Source organism: Leuciscus leuciscus (genome assembly GCF_965113295.1).
Source record: "Leuciscus leuciscus genome assembly, chromosome: 18".
In the NCBI taxonomy this organism is placed as follows: Eukaryota; Metazoa; Chordata; class Actinopteri; order Cypriniformes; family Leuciscidae; genus Leuciscus; species Leuciscus leuciscus.
Genome location: NC_138742.1, coordinates 6,334,497 through 6,351,867, shown reverse-complemented (window position 1 = coordinate 6,351,867; position 17,371 = coordinate 6,334,497). Strand labels below are relative to the sequence as shown.

General features: G+C 35.8%; 1 protein-coding gene across 1 annotated transcript in view; it reads right to left on the bottom strand.

The window, feature by feature from the left end:
* The window catches only part of podn (podocan), a 24,713-nt gene extending 16,482 nt beyond the window's left edge, over nucleotides 1-8,231 (bottom strand). Inside the window, 2 exon segments of the mRNA XM_082144378.1 lie at nucleotides 1,146-1,507; nucleotides 7,834-8,231. Of these exon segments, the coding sequence (XP_082000504.1) occupies nucleotides 1,146-1,397 (252 nt within the window). The 5' untranslated portion in view covers nucleotides 1,398-1,507; nucleotides 7,834-8,231.
* Between the last annotated feature and the right edge of the window lie 9,140 nt (nucleotides 8,232-17,371).

Below are 17,371 nucleotides of genomic sequence, written 5' to 3'. Positions count from 1 at the left end.
AACTTGGACAGTCTCTGACAACAGATCACTCTAAATTGTAATGTAGAACATGCAAAGCTGCTTTGAAACAATATCTATTGTGAAAAGCGCTATACAAATAAATGTGAATTGAATTGATAATGATACATTTATTCAGCAAGGATGCCTGAAATTTATCAAAATATACAGTAAAGACATTTATGTTGTTATGTTACAAAAGTTAAATAAATGCGGTTCTTTTGAACTTTCTATTCTATCAAAGAATCCCGAAAAACACCAAAATATCACCGTTTCCACAAAGAAATATGAAGCAGCACAACTGATTTTCAACACTGATAATATAGAAATGTTTCTTGAGCAGCAAATCTGCATTGATTTCTGAAGGATCATGTGACACTGAAGACTGGAGTAATGATGCTGAAAATTCAGCTTTGATCACAGGAATAAATTACATTTTACTATATTCACATAGAAAACAGTTGTATTGAATTTGAATAATATTTCACAATATTACTGTTATTTTGATCAAATAAATGCAGCCTTGGTGAACAAAAGAAACTTCTTAAAAAAAAAGAAAAAAAAAATATTTTGATTTATGATTAAATGAGTCCACCTGAGAACACTAGACCCCCGACTAAAACTTCTATATCCTATAGCCTACTTAAAGGGTTAGTTCACCCAAAAATAAAAATTAGCCCATGATTTACTTACCCTCAAGTCATTCTATGTATATGACATTCTTTTTTCAGACGAATACAATCAGAGTTATATTAAGAAATGTCCTTTATAATGAGAGTGAATGGCTATATGTTTTTGGAGGTCCATCAAAGCGCATCCATCCATGATTAAAGTGCTCGACACGGCTCTCCGGGGGTTAATAAAAGCCTTTTGAAGTGAAGCGATGCGTTCGTGTAAGAAAAATATCCATATTTAATACTTTATCGATTCAAATAACTAAAAGTCTGAAAGAAGAATGTCATATACACCTAGGATGGCTTCAGGGTGAGTAAATCATGGGCTTATTTTCATTTTTGGGTGAACTATCCCTTTAACATTTCAGATGCTTAAATTTGATTATTTCAGTCTGATTTTATCAGCAAATGAACACAATAGGCCTACTCAGGGAAAGTGTGCTGGGGAAACGATCAGTAAACAGACCCACGCACCTGCAGCGAGAGCTGGCGGGTCTGTTCGGATAATAACTCGAGAGGGAATTCATTAAGACTCGCTCCGCTGCAGTCCACCGCCCCCTCTTCGGTGCAGCTGCAGTTCTCCGGACAGGACATCTTTTGCTCCACATTCTCCACTGTTCCGTGGGCGTTGTCCGGGTCTCCTTCTGGTTCCACCTGAGCTCGAAGAAGAGTCCAGCCCAGCAGAACCAAACACAGCAGCTCCAGCAGCCCGCGCCGCTGATCCATCACTGCCGGGCCTCACGACACCTGGACCCTCGCTGAACCCGACTCTGAACGCTGTTTACAGATCCAGCCAGAACCAAACCAGATCTGGACCTCGGGGCATCAAAAGAAACCTGAGATTGAAAAGGATTGATGACTTTTAGTAGGCAGATTTCCTTCTTGTTATAGTGTGTTTATTAGGGCTGGACATTGACACGATCTGTCATGATTCGATTCAGATTCCACTCGATTCGATTCGGGATGCACGATATATCGATATACATATACATTTTTTATGTTATCTTTATAGGCCTGACAATAAAATTTGGCCGATATATTAAAGCCGATAAATAATGAATTATTTCCCTCAGCTGAGACGTTTCAGATACTGTTCACACTGTTCAACATGATGGTTTTGAATTGCTTGAAATATGATTGGAATCACTTCAAAAAAGGAAAAAGTCCAACGTGCTGTCATATAGGCTACATGAAATTATAATGAGATATAATATATAATTTTGTGCTTGAGACATGGCTTTTAATGGTGAGACATTTTGTTTTTGTAATCAAAAATGTAATAATTTGGATTTAGATTTATCGGCCAATATATCGGTTATCGGCGTTCAAATATAAAGAATTATCAGTTATCGGTATCTGCCAAAATATTCATATCGGTGCATCCCTAGATTCGAATAATTAGTGTATGTATCAGTCAGTGCAGAACATGGCAAATTTTCTCAAGGAAAAAATAGGTACCGGCTATTTTTACTAAGTGAAAGCATTATTTTCTAGTGATATGCTATTTACACAAAGCCCCTGTTTACACCTGGTGTTTAGTCGATCGGATCACAAGTAGACGAGGGAGACACATTCCCGTTTACACCTGGTGTTTTAATCTGTCTCTTTTGTCCACTTTCAACCACTTCTGTCCTGATTTCTTTCGAGGGGAGGGTCTATGACGGGGAAATGTTTGGGCTTTTTCAGATCTTTCGATCTAATGGATGAAATAAGCTCACGCAATTTACATGTGAACACGACCGGAGACGACGGAAAAATATTCGGAGAGCATCAGCTTCAGTTTCTGCTTTGACAGCCGTAAGATCACGCCGAACACTGTGTGTGTGTGTGTTAGAAATCAGGAATGGTGAGAGAACATTGAGCTTGGTACGTTTTTCGTCTTCAAACCAAACTCCAGTTTCCATAAGATTGTCCATCGCTTACATTATTCCAAAGTCAGATTACATAGAATATATCCATCAGTGTGTGACAGATGTAATATGTCAGAGGGTACACTGTCCCATGCTTTTTGGGCCTGCTCTTCATTGGCAAACTTTTGGTCTAAAATATTTGACTGGTACTCCAAAGCATATCAGAGGCCCCTTCAGCCCGAGCCTGGACTTGCTATTTTTGGCTGCTCACAAATAACAAAGACAATTCCAACTATAATGCGGCAACCATTGGAACTGGGATTGATAGTTGCCAAGAGACTGATATTGAAGGAATGGAAGTCTCCCACTCCTCCTTCCTTTCAGGTATGGGTCATATATGCTATCCATAATACAAATGGAAAAACTCTGCACTAGTCAAATGGACACATTTTTCCGTTCTTGGAACCCATTCTTAACTCATTTTTAAAAAGCTAAAATACAGTAAACTAATTGTGTTCCTGTATTAACAACCTTTCCTCCTACCGCTGTACTAAATACGACAACTGGCAATAGCTGAATCTGAGCCCTGTTTGTTTGTTTGTTTGTTTGTTTGTTTAATTTGAAAATGTAATAAAAAAAAATAAAAAAAATAAAAAAAAACTCCAGTTTCCAGTCAAAGTTTAAATCCCGTTTGGCTAGTGCGTTTCCCATAAGATTAAGGCCATTACAGACCGAAAGCAATCCGGTCGAATGCGTTTTCGACTAACTCTGGAAGTGGTTGAAGGTGGACAAGCTCAAAACATTTTAGACCCCATTTACACTGTATTTAGCGTCGTCCACTAGTGGTCCGATCGACCAAATCACATCTTAATACTGGGTGTAAACAGGACAAGTGTTGCAAAAAGTGCCTATTTTCTTTGCAATAATAGTAGTTGGATACTATTTGCATCTTAGTATTTAGTATATTATAAAACAGGATGCAATAATAACATATTGAGTGTAAATTATTATATTTATTAAATAAATGCCGCCTTATTGGGACAATTAAAGCCCTCCTAACCCTACCAGATAAACACTTTATTATTAAAACACTTTATTATTAAATAACTATAAGGTACTTGAATTCCACTTTTCACATATTTTCTTCATGTTCATTGAAAATAAATGCCTTTGCAATCTGATATGCGATGGGAAAAGGGAGTTATTCTTAACTTCGAAATAAGAATCAATTAACATTAAGAAATCAATATTTTTAACCAAACCCTGGTGTTTCTATTCAAGTTCAAATTGAATTTGTCACACGCTTGCAGTCAAATGTTTTTTCAACATTTCAACATACAAAAGAATCACAGAAATAAACTATATAAAATAAAATAAAAAGTTTTCTCAAAAGAAAGGAGGGGGAAAAAATCACAAAAAAGATCTTTTGTCATTTCTCACAGACAGATGAATGCACTTTTGCTGAAGTCTCCTGCATTTCAGATGTTTCATGCTGAGAAAAAGCTCTTGAAGGTTCAAATGTAATCAATGTCTCAAACTGCATTCAGGGTCAGCCAAGAATCCAAAGTCTGTGATCAAAAGCCAAACATTTTACAGCAAATTCATCCAAGACCAAATATAAATTGAATGCTGGTATAGCATAATTAAGCTATTTAAACTCTTTTTGTAAGTGAAAAATTAGTAGCAAAAGAGTATAGCATGATTTTTTTGTTATTTTTTCCTCGTTAATCCCATTAAATCTTTATTTCAGTTCTCAGGGAACCATATTTATTTGTATATCTACAGTTTTGATAGTATTTAGTCATTATGTTATTTATTATTTCTATTTATTATTCTATATTAAGTATTTTGATCTTTAGCAAACAGCAATTATTGTGGCGCTTCAAATGATAATGTGATTTATTTCGCCTCAGTAAATAAAAACAGGTCTGGATTCATTGACCGTGTGAAAACACCAGCAAAGCCCTGATCTGAGAGCAGTTTTCTCCAACGTGTTCATACAAACCCTGACATTCCACATCTGAAGTCTCGTTTAAAGAACTGGAAGGAAAATGAACTGGGAAAAAACAAAAATTCTGGAATGAGTTCCAACAATCTCAAACAGGTGTCTAACATAAACACGGTTCACTTCGCTGTGAGAGTTGGAGGAGCTGGAGGGAAGACTTTCTAGACAAATCTCAGTCTAATAACTAGTGCACTGAGAAACTGTGTTACCTTAGCATTATTTCTATTTATTACAGGGATAGTTAACAAAAACTGAAAACATAAAAAAATTGTTACTTGAAATATAATAAACTTTTCATTTTCATTTAGTTTAACTTGCTGTAAAATAACTAAAACTGAAATAAAAATTAATAAAGAAAATATAGACATATTTGTGAGACAAATGATAATAACAAACACTAAAACTTTAAAATTAAAACAAAAATATAAAAATGCAAACTAATTCAAAATATGAATAAAAACTATAAATCAATGATTTGTTAATATTTGCATTTAGCTTTTATTTTATATATTCAGTTTTCACTCATTTTAAATTTAAGTTGTATGTGCTTTTGTATTTTTTTTATATATTTCTATTTAGCTTTAATGTATTTTAGTCTTAGTAATTTTCATTCTTCAACTTATTTTATTTTGCACTAAAAAAACTGGTGTAGGATTTACTTTGATACCATTTTCACTCAGATATTGCTTGTAAATTTCCCAATTAATTAGGCTACAAAGTAGCAGCAAGTACATTTTAAAGTAGAAAGACTGAAATTGTATTTTCTTACTATACTATTTTCTTGTGAATTCTACGTTTATTGTGCAATATTTATATTTTATTTCAGCTTTATATAAATGAATGAAAATGATTTTGATGTTTTAGTCAGCAATAACACTGCACTAAACCCATCATGAATCTCAGTTTGCTAAGTAGGTCAATATTGTGTTTACAAAATCCCAGTCAAACAAACATAGTTGTAACCCCAACCGCAACATTAACTCAAATCAAGGGAAATGAACATTGGTCAAACCTTAACCATGAATTTATAATCTGACAGGAATCTTACTCCAGTATCAACAAGGACGTTGATCCAGGAACATGTCCTACTTGGCAAAGTCTCTCAGCATCCCAAATATCCTTTTCACCGGCTAATTTCTACACAGTGAGGTCCAAAAGTTCGAGACCACAATAATCTAAACCAAAGACTAACAAATACTTCTCATTCAGCACTGATATTGATCACATGACTTCCTCGCTTCCATTGACTCTCTTTAGATCACATCAAATCGTTTAAACCACACAGTTTCAACTAAAAACGGAAAGCATTTTTTGCCCGTTCATTTACACGACATAAGCGTTTTGGGCGCCTGAAAACGCAAACTTTTGAAGACTGGTTTCAAAGTGCACGTTTTTGTTTCCATGTAAACCACAAAAACGCAAATTTGTGAAAACGTGACGTCATACCCATGTGATTGCGTGTTCAGTCTATACGCTGATTTCACGCAGCCGCCATTTTGAAATCGAAAGTGAGGCTCCGGTGGGAAGAACCCCGGAAGTAAAGATAAACAACAATGCCTTGTGGTGCGTTCAAGTCCTCCTGGGAATTTCGTACGTACGAGGTGGGAAGTCGTGTTGACGACGTGAGGTGCGTTCAAGTCAGTTTCGTCGGAGCAAGATGGTGGTGTACCTTCTTTTAATGAATAACACGAAAATATAGCAAGTTTTGTTAACTCTGCTTATAGAAAATGAAGAACAAAGAATGCGCATCGGGTGTGTTTTTCTTTTTATGTTTTTAATTAACTTATGAGGCCAATGTAAATTAACTGTATCATTATATAATTAGTTAATTGTTATATTACAAGTAGGCTATATCATATTTTGTGCAGAGAGCTTACTTTGTTATAAATGAAAAAGCCTTACAATGTCACTGCTAAACCTGTAAGTGATAGGCTATATTTTACTATCACTTTGCTCAACTACAGACGTTGCATTCATTGATTCCGCCATGCTTCTCACTGACACGCCCCCAACTCGTACAGATCGGGGCTTAAAGAAAATCCCGAGCTCCCCACTGGTATTTACGACATTGTGGTGGCGTTCATGTGCATTCAACTCGTAAATACGATCTATACGAGATGACTTGAACGCACCATTGGACTACCAACCTGAAGCTGCTGCCGCGATTTACACTATTGGATGTTAATATCCAATATAGGATATGTATATAGTTCATTCCTGCTTCTTTTTTTACATTCTGAATTATATATAAAAAAATATTTTATTTATAAATGAATTTCACTGTATATAGTCTAAAGTATGAAAGAAATGTATATACATTTTTAGAATTGACACAACATCATTAAACACAACAATACGCCATCGCATTCACGACTCTCCTGTGATTAAAGGCGACACTTCCGGTTTTCTTCCCACCGGAGCCTCGCTTTCGATTTCAAAATAACGGCTGCGTGAAATCAGCGTATAGTGTTTATTTACAATGTGACATCGCCATCTACTGGCCTGGCAGCAGAATACAGCATTTTTTGTCGTTTTCGACGTGTGAACGGGGATCGTTTTGACAGCGTTGTCATCTGTACACAAAAAACGCAAAGGAAACGCTTTTCTGTGTTTAGTACATCGTTGTCTTGTAAACAGCACGACAGGTTCCCATCCATTTTATGTATTTAGTTTTCATTTATTTAGGTTTAAATTAAATCGTATGACTTCAACAGCAAAAAATCTAAATAACCTGTTAAACATGACAGTTTTTAAGACATTTCTCCTTATATAGAACATTTATGGCATAAAGGGTTCTTTAAAATTGAATTCTATTGATTCTATTTAGAATCCAATTGAACCTTTTTTTCCAAGAGTGTGGAGAACATGATCATCAGGTTTTCTGTTATTAAAGCCAAAGAGACACCAAATACTAAAACGTTCTCAAATTCACTCAAATATGCTGATAATATACTTAAAGAAAAGCTTGTATTATATTAAAAAAGAAGGCAAAAAGGAAGCATTCTTAAGCTTTTTTGATTGCAATGCTCAACTTCTTTCTCAAACAATAAAAAGCCTCATATTAATGCAGAAAGAAAAACAGACGTTCTGTTCACACTTTCCATAAAGTTCACTGTTACGTAACACTAACTGTAACTCACGGGTCAGATACTATATAGCACACAGTATTATGAAAAACACATGACACCAAGATAACACCTGTTCGACATCAAAAACAGCTGGAACCAGGTCACATGCTCTGGGAAAACTCAATAGATCGGGAGAAAAAACAAGCATATATGCATATTCAGAAAGTATAGATTCATACCTCAGTTCCCTGAAAGTCTCCAAACAAAGTTAAAGCAAAAGTCCAGCGTGTCAAAGCTTCCTAACACAGCCCAAACACATAAGATCAGCAGCACTGGAGAGACGCGGTCACCCGTTGTACCTTCCAGATGTGTGGAGAGCCAGAAAGGGAGAGAACGCTAAAGAGGAAAGAGGAATAAGTGGTGTTGCCAAAAATTAACGTCTTCTGTTCCTCTTGAAAACAACTCTTCCATGATTGTAGTTGATTTATGAGGCTGGTGTGGATTTCATCTTCTTGGAAACATATTTGCGCATACAGTGAGTAGAAATGTTCTCACTTTAAGATATAAACAATATTATAAGTTTGTCATTCACATCATGAAAGTTCCTGAACCGTTAGGAGACAAATAGGTCAGCCCAGAAGAACATGTGTTTTTTATTTGTCTCTTGGGTTTAAACGGCATAATTCATGCACATGCAGATCTCGCTAAATCCAATCGCATGTTTTAATTCACTGTAATATGTGCATTGAACAAAATTAAACTTGTGTGCCATTTCGTCCATGTTTATTTGTATGTAGTCTTAAAAGTCTAAAATGTCATCTGTGAACATTCACTTTCAGCAGATGTATGCATTTAAAAAAAAAATCTATTCTGGAAAATAAGTAAACAATTGATGAGTCATGTTGCACTTTGTAGATTTTTGTCCAATCAAATGCTTGTGTGAATGAGAAAGTCCCACCCTTTAAAGGGATAGTTCACTCTAAAGTGAAAATTAAGTTATTATTTACTCACCCTGGTGTTGTTCTTATACCATATGCCCTTCTTTCACACAAAAAGAGTTTTTTTTTCCCAAAGGGTATCATTCGTAAGACTCTCCTAGAGTAGTAGTGTTATGAATGTGCAGCTGTGCATAGAAGACCAGCGGATAAGGTCAGGGTTTTCTTTGTATTAATACATTAAATTTCAGTTTGTTTTTCACATACTAGTGGTGGAACAATACATGCATTCGTCCCGAACCGACAGTCAGACGACGAATACAGTCAGTCACAGTCGATCCACCCTCCAATCCAGTAGGAGGTGCACGCGGTAATGCAACACTGTTTGCTAACCACCACCATAGATATCCATATAAGGCTAGATGTCTTAAGGCGGAGTCTTGAACGGCATCACCGGCGGCCATCTTGCTACAGGGAAGCTTTCTGGCGGGCTCTGTGGTATCTGAAGTAAGGTGAGTGATCAGCACGAACACAAATCCTCTTATCTCGCTGAAATCTTGACGGATTTACAAACGGTTTGGTTTCTTACAAACGTTATTAACGTGGCTATAATTCCGAATGCTTGAACATGTATGTTATAGTTATTCATATGTATGCAGTGTCATAACTACATCTCTGACGTTTTTAACAAACCAAAACTTTTGAAAATCGGTTGAAAATTGAGCAAGTTATGGTTATTTAAAAGTACATGCACCATTAAAACACAATGTTACGAGTGAGCGAGCTCCCTGTGGCAAGATGGCCACCGTGTGCGGACGTCGACCTCCATTGGCCAGCAGCGTGGACGAGACATCTAGCCTTTATTATATGATATCTATGACCACCACAACAAGAAAAAGAGCAGAAGAAGAAGAGACGATCTACGCACCAACCCAAAAACAAGCGTTCAGATGGCAGGCAAGAGCTTGCTATACGCTGAGTTTCAATATATTGTGACGCGCTCCACAAACTTCCCGGAAAGGAAACTGGAACGCAGAATGCGGCATCTTGTCCTTTTCTTTAGAAAATCATTTGGCATTGTGCCGATTTGTGTCTCACTTTCCACTCCTGGAAGTAAGAAGCCTCAAGTCTCGGTCTCCTCGAGGAAAGGTGAAGTAGGCTCGCTCATCTTGCCGTGATTTCTTGAGAAAGCGTAATATTAAGCTTTGTGCGTCCGCCACTGTCACCGCATGTTAATGAACTCTCACATACAGATCTGCCAGCACTGAAACAATTATATGAGACCTTAACTGAGCCATTCATTGACGATGACATCACAGTTTTCTTCAGAGCGACTATAAATATATGAATGAACTAAATTAATAACTTTTTACAACAAATATCACTGAACTTACTTAAGCTGGGCTATGATGCTATTTTCTTCTAGGAAAAACACTTTGTTGCATTATTTTCCTGTTATCACTGTAAAGCTGCTTTAAAACAATCTGTATTGTAAAAAGCGCTAAAGAGAGAGAGATTCTCCTGCTCATAAAACATTCACTACTAGGCTTAAGAGATATGACCAGTTTATGTGGAAAGGATTTCAAGTTGACTAGCTGAAAACATTACTGTAGCTTTACCCAATAATAGACAATATATTCCAGCACAGCGCTACAACAACCATAATGAAACAATCTTCAGAATATAATTCTTTACAATGAACACTGTTAAAGTGCTACATATGACAATTTATCTGTTCAATAAAACACCTTACTCACGTGTTGAGTAATAAAAACACCATCATCTCCGCGTCGCTTTTACAACATTTCAAATCCCTCAGTTCTCGTCATCATCGAAAAGCCGAGCCGATGTTGATTCTTGTTTTATTACGATAGACTCTCCTCTGTTCGGCGTTTGGTTAAAACGGGTGATTCTCTGGAGGTTGGAGATTTAACCGCTCCATGTCAACCTTTCGCTAACCCTTGCCACTCACACACCAGACACACACACATACACACCAGACACGCAGCAAAGCAGACTGAGCGATGTTTCTCTGTTTTTGACGAGACACACACGGGCGAGTGACGCATGTACGCAATTCCCGACATGTCTAAAATATAAACACTTATAATATGCTTCAACACAAAAACACACTTTGGAAGGACAGTACAGCCAATTTGATTATATTTAAAAATGTAAGGCAGCAACTGAACTTTTTTAAGTTAAATAGCCTAGGTGTAAAAAAATATATATACTGGGCTCATTTTAATTTCATGTTGACCTAAGTGTACCATGCATCCAATGTATTAATGTACAAAAGCTGCATCATATGCAGATGCAGGCATTAGAATTCTGCAAGTTTTTTACAGGAAGAAAGCACTTTTTCTTCCTTGGAAAACTGGACTTGTTTCTAGGCAGAAACAAGTTTCTAGGCAAAGTGAGCGGATGCAGATTTCACAAGCACACCAAGGTGAAAACTCTGATGATAAAAAAAACGAGGTCAACACATTTCACAGTCATTAACTCAAGACTGCAGCACTTGCAGACCTTTTGAATGCACTGACATTTCTTAATTGCTATAAAACTAGACAATGGGGATTAGGGTCAGTAGGGCCTATGTTGAATGAGAATGAGTTTAATGTTCAGATTTTTGCTGGATGAAAAGGCAAAAATATATTCTACAAGCACCGGAAAACCAAGGCACTTACACAGAGAGACAAAAAAAAAAACCAAAAAAAAAACACTTCCACATCTCACCTCTGCTCTAACTTAAGTAATTATAAGTAAAAACTATAACTATAACTATAAGTAAAACAACTGGCATTGTATAGCCTACTATGAATATTGAATTTCTCATGTTCCTCATTTATTTTGTATTACATTATTTCTTGGCCCAGCTTTTGACAAATAAACGTAGGATTCTTTTCTAGTCGCCAAATATCAAATTCACAACAGACAAATGAATGAATCATCTCATTAACACTAATTCTCCAAACATGTTTTGGCACAAACAAGTCAAATAATTAACAAGCCTTCAAGGCACTTCTGGGTCAACTTGCATGATTCAGTTTGGAAATGCATAACCATATTCCTTTGTTTCTGGGATGGTTCATTTTCAATCACATCATATGATAGTAAAAAAGAACCAAAAATGAATATACCTGATGCAAATACACCCTTTTTCTAACATACACCAACAAAAACTTGCAGAAATAATTGCATTGATGAATACATGATAACCTCATTATGATTTCCTGTCTCGTGAATGTCTGAGAGTCACATGAGAAGAATTGGAATAAGCTTCCTCACACATTACACAGGTATTGCAATCCATGACATCATTAATTAATCACATTGCATTTCCAAATAATTGACACATTCATCAGTGCCTCTTAAAGTGAGTCAGACTGACCTTCAACACCCTGAACACATGAAATCTCTTATGAATTCAATGATGAAACCTGCAAACATACTCGCTTAACACTCTCCATCCAGTCTAGACACATTTGTCTTTCAGCCAAATAAACTGGAATGAACACAGTTGCATTCATCCTGCAGATCACTCACTGTGACTCACATATTAAAGATGAATTTACAATCTAAACATTTTGACTATAAACATGAAATATGACACAATTTAAAAGATTTATAGTCAGATATGACGCATAAAAACAAAACCAGAAGCCTGTTGTTTGTTAAAGTGACAGTTCACCCAAAGTTCACCGCAAGATATAATCGCGCACTTGCAAATTATTATAACTCAAACGTTAAGGGAAAATGTTTTAAAATAAAGACTGAAAGAGTTGTTGAAGCGTATTGGTGGTGACATTGACGTCATGTGACTGTAGTAGGGCTGGGACGATTACCGGTTTCACTATAAATTACAATAAAATGTACTGACAGTATTGTTTAAAATTGAATTATCATTAAAACCGTGTTTGATTATCGCGATTTTAATAACTCACTGTAAATCCTGTCCAGCTGACGAAGGCGGAGCGCGCAATGTTGTTGTTGTATATTTATTCGAGAAGGAATGGCGGAGCTAGGCAGATTAATGTTTTAAATCTTACATGATCACAAAAATATGATCAAACTCAGTAAACAATAAATCAACTCTGATTTCATTTGCAATACAACCGAAAATGAAGACGGCAAGTTGTATTTGAATGAAACGAGAGAGCGCGTGCGCGTCCGTTGTGATACATGTGCGCTATCATAATGCGTTGTTATTGACGACGTCATTATAAGGAAGGAAATGCCACAGAATATAATATTTATAATATTTTATAATATAAATATATTTATATTTATAATTTATTATTAATATTAATATTTATAATATAAATATGATCAGAATATAATATTTTCAGTGTGAGCATCAGTTCTTTTTGAACACTTTCATCTTGTTTTAACAAAACCGTGATAATATTGATAATCACGATCATTTTGGTCATTTGATAATTTTTCATACCGTCCCATCCCTAGACTGTAGTGTAGTTCATTTATAGCCTATGTTTAGCTTTTTACTACTTGTATTTAGGCTTCAAAATTCATAAATGTTGTTCATTTGCGAAAATTATTATCATGATGCACAAAACATACAGGGTTTTTGTTGACGGAAACAGCTGTGATGGAAAATTACGGGTTGGTTTATTTACACACACACACACACAAAAAACATTCAATTGAAAGTTTCTCTACAATGCAGAAAATAAACAAGCTTAATGTGTAAAAATCTCATCATAGTCAATGATTCTTAAAGCTGAAGTGTGTTTCTGTGCCACTAGGCTATAGCATCACCAAACGAAATTGCATAAATAATGCCTCAAAATTTCAGTATGACTCACGTATAGAGTCTCTGTATGTTAAACTAAGATAGAAGAAAGTATTTAAACACAGAGAGAAAATGTTTTAAGCGTTTTGCGTGGCCAAACATCTGGTCAGTTTCGCAGTTGAATAAAATCCTCTTTTTACTCCTCTGTGTCTGGTGGCTGATCTACGGAAACAGACAATAAAACTGATGGCCTAGAAATGTAACTCTTCCTGGAGAAGTCAGTCTGACCGGGAAACACTCCCTGAGGTCAGACCTACAGCACACATTAATAACACACACTGAAGCGCGATTTCACTTCTTTTTAGCTCTTCTCTTTAGATTTAAGCACCAATAGATGCGTTGAGTTCTTCAAATGTGCATTTGATGCTCTGAGTTCAGCTCTCAGGAAAATAAAAAAGAGGAAACAATTATACAGTGAAGGACGCTGAGAAACGTGGGATATAAAAAAACGCCTACAGAGAAACGCAGGGCTCTTAACAGGCAATTCACGGCAAAAGCTCCACTTTGTGAGTTGAAGCATCAACAGTGCATTGCTTTCTCAATGTTTCTTTAAAACCAGAGAAAAACAACATCTATCTGTAAATGTAAGAATCTCAATCAATTATTAAGTTCTACATTCCACGCGTGTTTTCATGTATACAGGTTTAAGAAGTTTCAAAGCACCCGTTCACTACTTAATGTGTTTTAAACTCAGTCACTCCAGTGAAACTAATGTCAATGGCTTGGAGTTAAATCAATGCAAGAGCACTTAGAATGAGCAACACATTATATAAAGCTATTTATTAAGACAAAACAAAATAATAACTCTAAACTGTGTTACAGTGATTTTACCATGGTAAGCGGTGTTAAGCATGAAGCAAAGAGGAAACACTCTTTACCATGAAAAATCAGTGTAAAGTGGAGCCTCAAGTCATGTTTTGCTTTTATAAAAATCACGTTCTTTCTACAGAGCTGCTTTATAGATGAATATAACTAATTTCATATTTGATGATCTTTACACAGTTATTGAACGGAACTGAATCAACACTGAACTGACTCGAGCTGAACAATGACACTATCGTCTTTTTACAGCTGCTTTACAGTAGAATTGAACTCTGTTTGCATCATTGAATCATTATTTTCCTGTGTTTATTACGATAAAGCGACTTCAAACAATCTGTATTGTATAAATGGTGACTTGACTTGATAAAATGCAACTGGAATACTTTCAGAAATAAAAATCCCTATATCAATCATTTTTCTTTAGCATACAGTAATTTGTTAATATGCAACCTGGCATCTTGATATAGAGTTTGTGACGTCCCTGTCGTCATTTTTTCTTGCTAAATCAAGTTCAACAGATGTGCAATAACAGGTGTTTGTATATTGCCTTTTTAGGAGCTCATCTAATCAGATTTTAGAGTATATCTATCCGTTTCATTTTAATGAGACAATAATGTTTCACAGTGATTTTTCCCACTAAAACCTAAAAAGCGGTAAAAATAAAGAGAAAGAAAATACTTCAGGGTCTAACTATCGCTTTACTCGTTTAAACAGCAGAAAATTGTAATATAATAAATTACATAAATGTTAATATTCAGCTATAAATGTAATATTAATGGTCATTAATAATAATAGGCCTAAATAAAAGTATTATTAATAACAAAATAATAATGCTAATAATGTTAAAATAACAATAATAACATTTAAATAATAATAATAATTAAATTATTACCACTAATAATTATTACTACTAACAATAATAAATTAAAAATAAAATTAATACTATATTATTAATAATAAATAAATGAATAAATAATGTACTCTGCAAATCAATAAAAAAAATCTGCAGAGTAAAATATTTCATTAGCTTACCAGTAGGCTGTCCCAGACAATCTTTGGTTATTGGAACATTCTGGGAATAATAGTTAATGATTATAATAATAATAATAATAAAAACAATAATAATATAGCAAAATAATAAAAAATAATGTTCCTTAACCATCAGGAATTAGATCACAAAAATACAACCAAACTCCAGGTGAACATTCTGTGCCTGTTGTGCATATGTTTATGACTGATAACATCAGCTTTGTTTTGTCCATTGTTTGCCTGATCAATAGCACAGGAGGAAATATTCAGGAAACTTGTTTGAATTTCCATGCAAATTCACTTGGAACACTAGTGGCACAGAAACACACAATGGACCCTTTCACAGACCGTGACGACGCGTTTCCACATTTATCAACATTGCAAATCTAGTAAAGGTTTCATTTTTTAAAACATTTTATACACATTTACAAAAACACGAATTAACGCAGCTAAATCAACAGCTGAGGGAGTGACAGCAAATTTGACATCTTTCCGTCTCTTCTGACAAACGTCATCAATTTCTCTAGATTGTTTTCCCTCTTTTGGAAAGTTGTGGAGATTCTATCAGGGATTCTTTTTCTTTTGCTATTGCCGTTTATTAGCTGTCGTTTCCATTCACCACTATAGAAGTTTACCCAACTATGATGACTTCCGCTTCTGGGAACCCTGGAAATGTGAAAAGGGTCCTTTCAGCTAATTCAAATTTCCCTAATAATAATAATAATAATAATAATAATACTATACTAGTAATGCATGTGATCTGTATAAAGGTTTGGAACGAGGGAGAGAGAGAAGGTCTCAGCTGTGGAATGTAGGTCAGAGCTCATTAACAGTTTCAGGGATTTAGTGTTTCAGCTGAAGTTTTCAAAGGAAAAACAAAAGCGTGGCAGACTGGACACGGGCCAGTGGAAACTTCTGAGAGCTGGAACACACACTTACACTGGATTCATCTCATCACACTTACACTGGATCACTGGAAGAGCAAGAGAATGATATACAGGCAAACAAGCTTCGACATGATCAGAGCACATAACAAAAAGAAAAAGCGGTGGTTTATGTTTGAATTTTTTCTTGCTAAATCAAGTGGGAATTCTGAAGCAGATTTATCCAATAAATAATAAATAGCAATTTAAGCACAATCCTCGAATTCTTTCAACTTAAATTCAAATTAACTCACAATTTCATGCCTAAACCTTTTAATTCAGCTCAAAAGCTTTCCTGTAGCTCAAACAGTAGAGCGCTGGTGCTTGCAACGCCAAGGTCATGGGTTCGAATCCCAGGGAAAGCCAGAACTGCTAAGAATGTAAATGTCGCTTTGGATAAAAGTGTCTCCCAAATGTAATGTAAAATATCTTACATTGGGTGTGTTTGCCGACCTCTTGTGGAAAAAAAACAAACAAACATATTTGATGACTCTAGCCACTAGATGGCCTTATAGCACTATTAGGAGGAAATGAGCTGTTCCGCTGGGTCCTAAAGTCATTTCTCTTCAGTATGCATTCAGATAAACATGTAGACATTATAAAATAATTAATCATTTTCAGTTAGAATTTTGAGCATTTTTAGGTTTTTCTATGTGTACTGAAGCATTCCTCGCATTCATTCATTCATTCACATAGGGGTCAAATTGACCCGTGAGGGAAGGATTCGTTACTTTTTTAAGTTTCAACCACACAAATCCTCGAAACCACTCAGTGTTTTTTTGTGGATTCGTGGTTCAAGTGCGACAAAAGTCATGGGGTCTTGGACCCCTCCGATGAACACTCACTTTTAAAAAAAAATTCAAAAAGAATTTCCGGGTCAAAATGACCCGAGGGAAGGAACAGGTTTAGCAGACCTTTTGTGGCAGGCAGTGCGGGGCCGAGAGCTGTGGGAACGGAGCGAGTGTTAACGATCCACACCGGTCCCGAGTCCCACGGAGGGACTCCTGAAGGATAAAAGGAGGAGTGACGACAGTGAAGGATGAGAGAGGACCAGGACTGGGCTTCATGTTGTCGTTATTTTATGTTAATGTGCGGCAGTCGTCCGTGAGGGGCTGCCACTTTACTTTCATTTTGTTGTTTATGTTTATTTTATTATTACAGTTACATTTAACATTGGCCGGTTCCCTCCTCCCCCTTCTCTTATCAACCTTGTTACACCTGTATGCAAAGTGACTCAAATTACACTCAGTCCTCT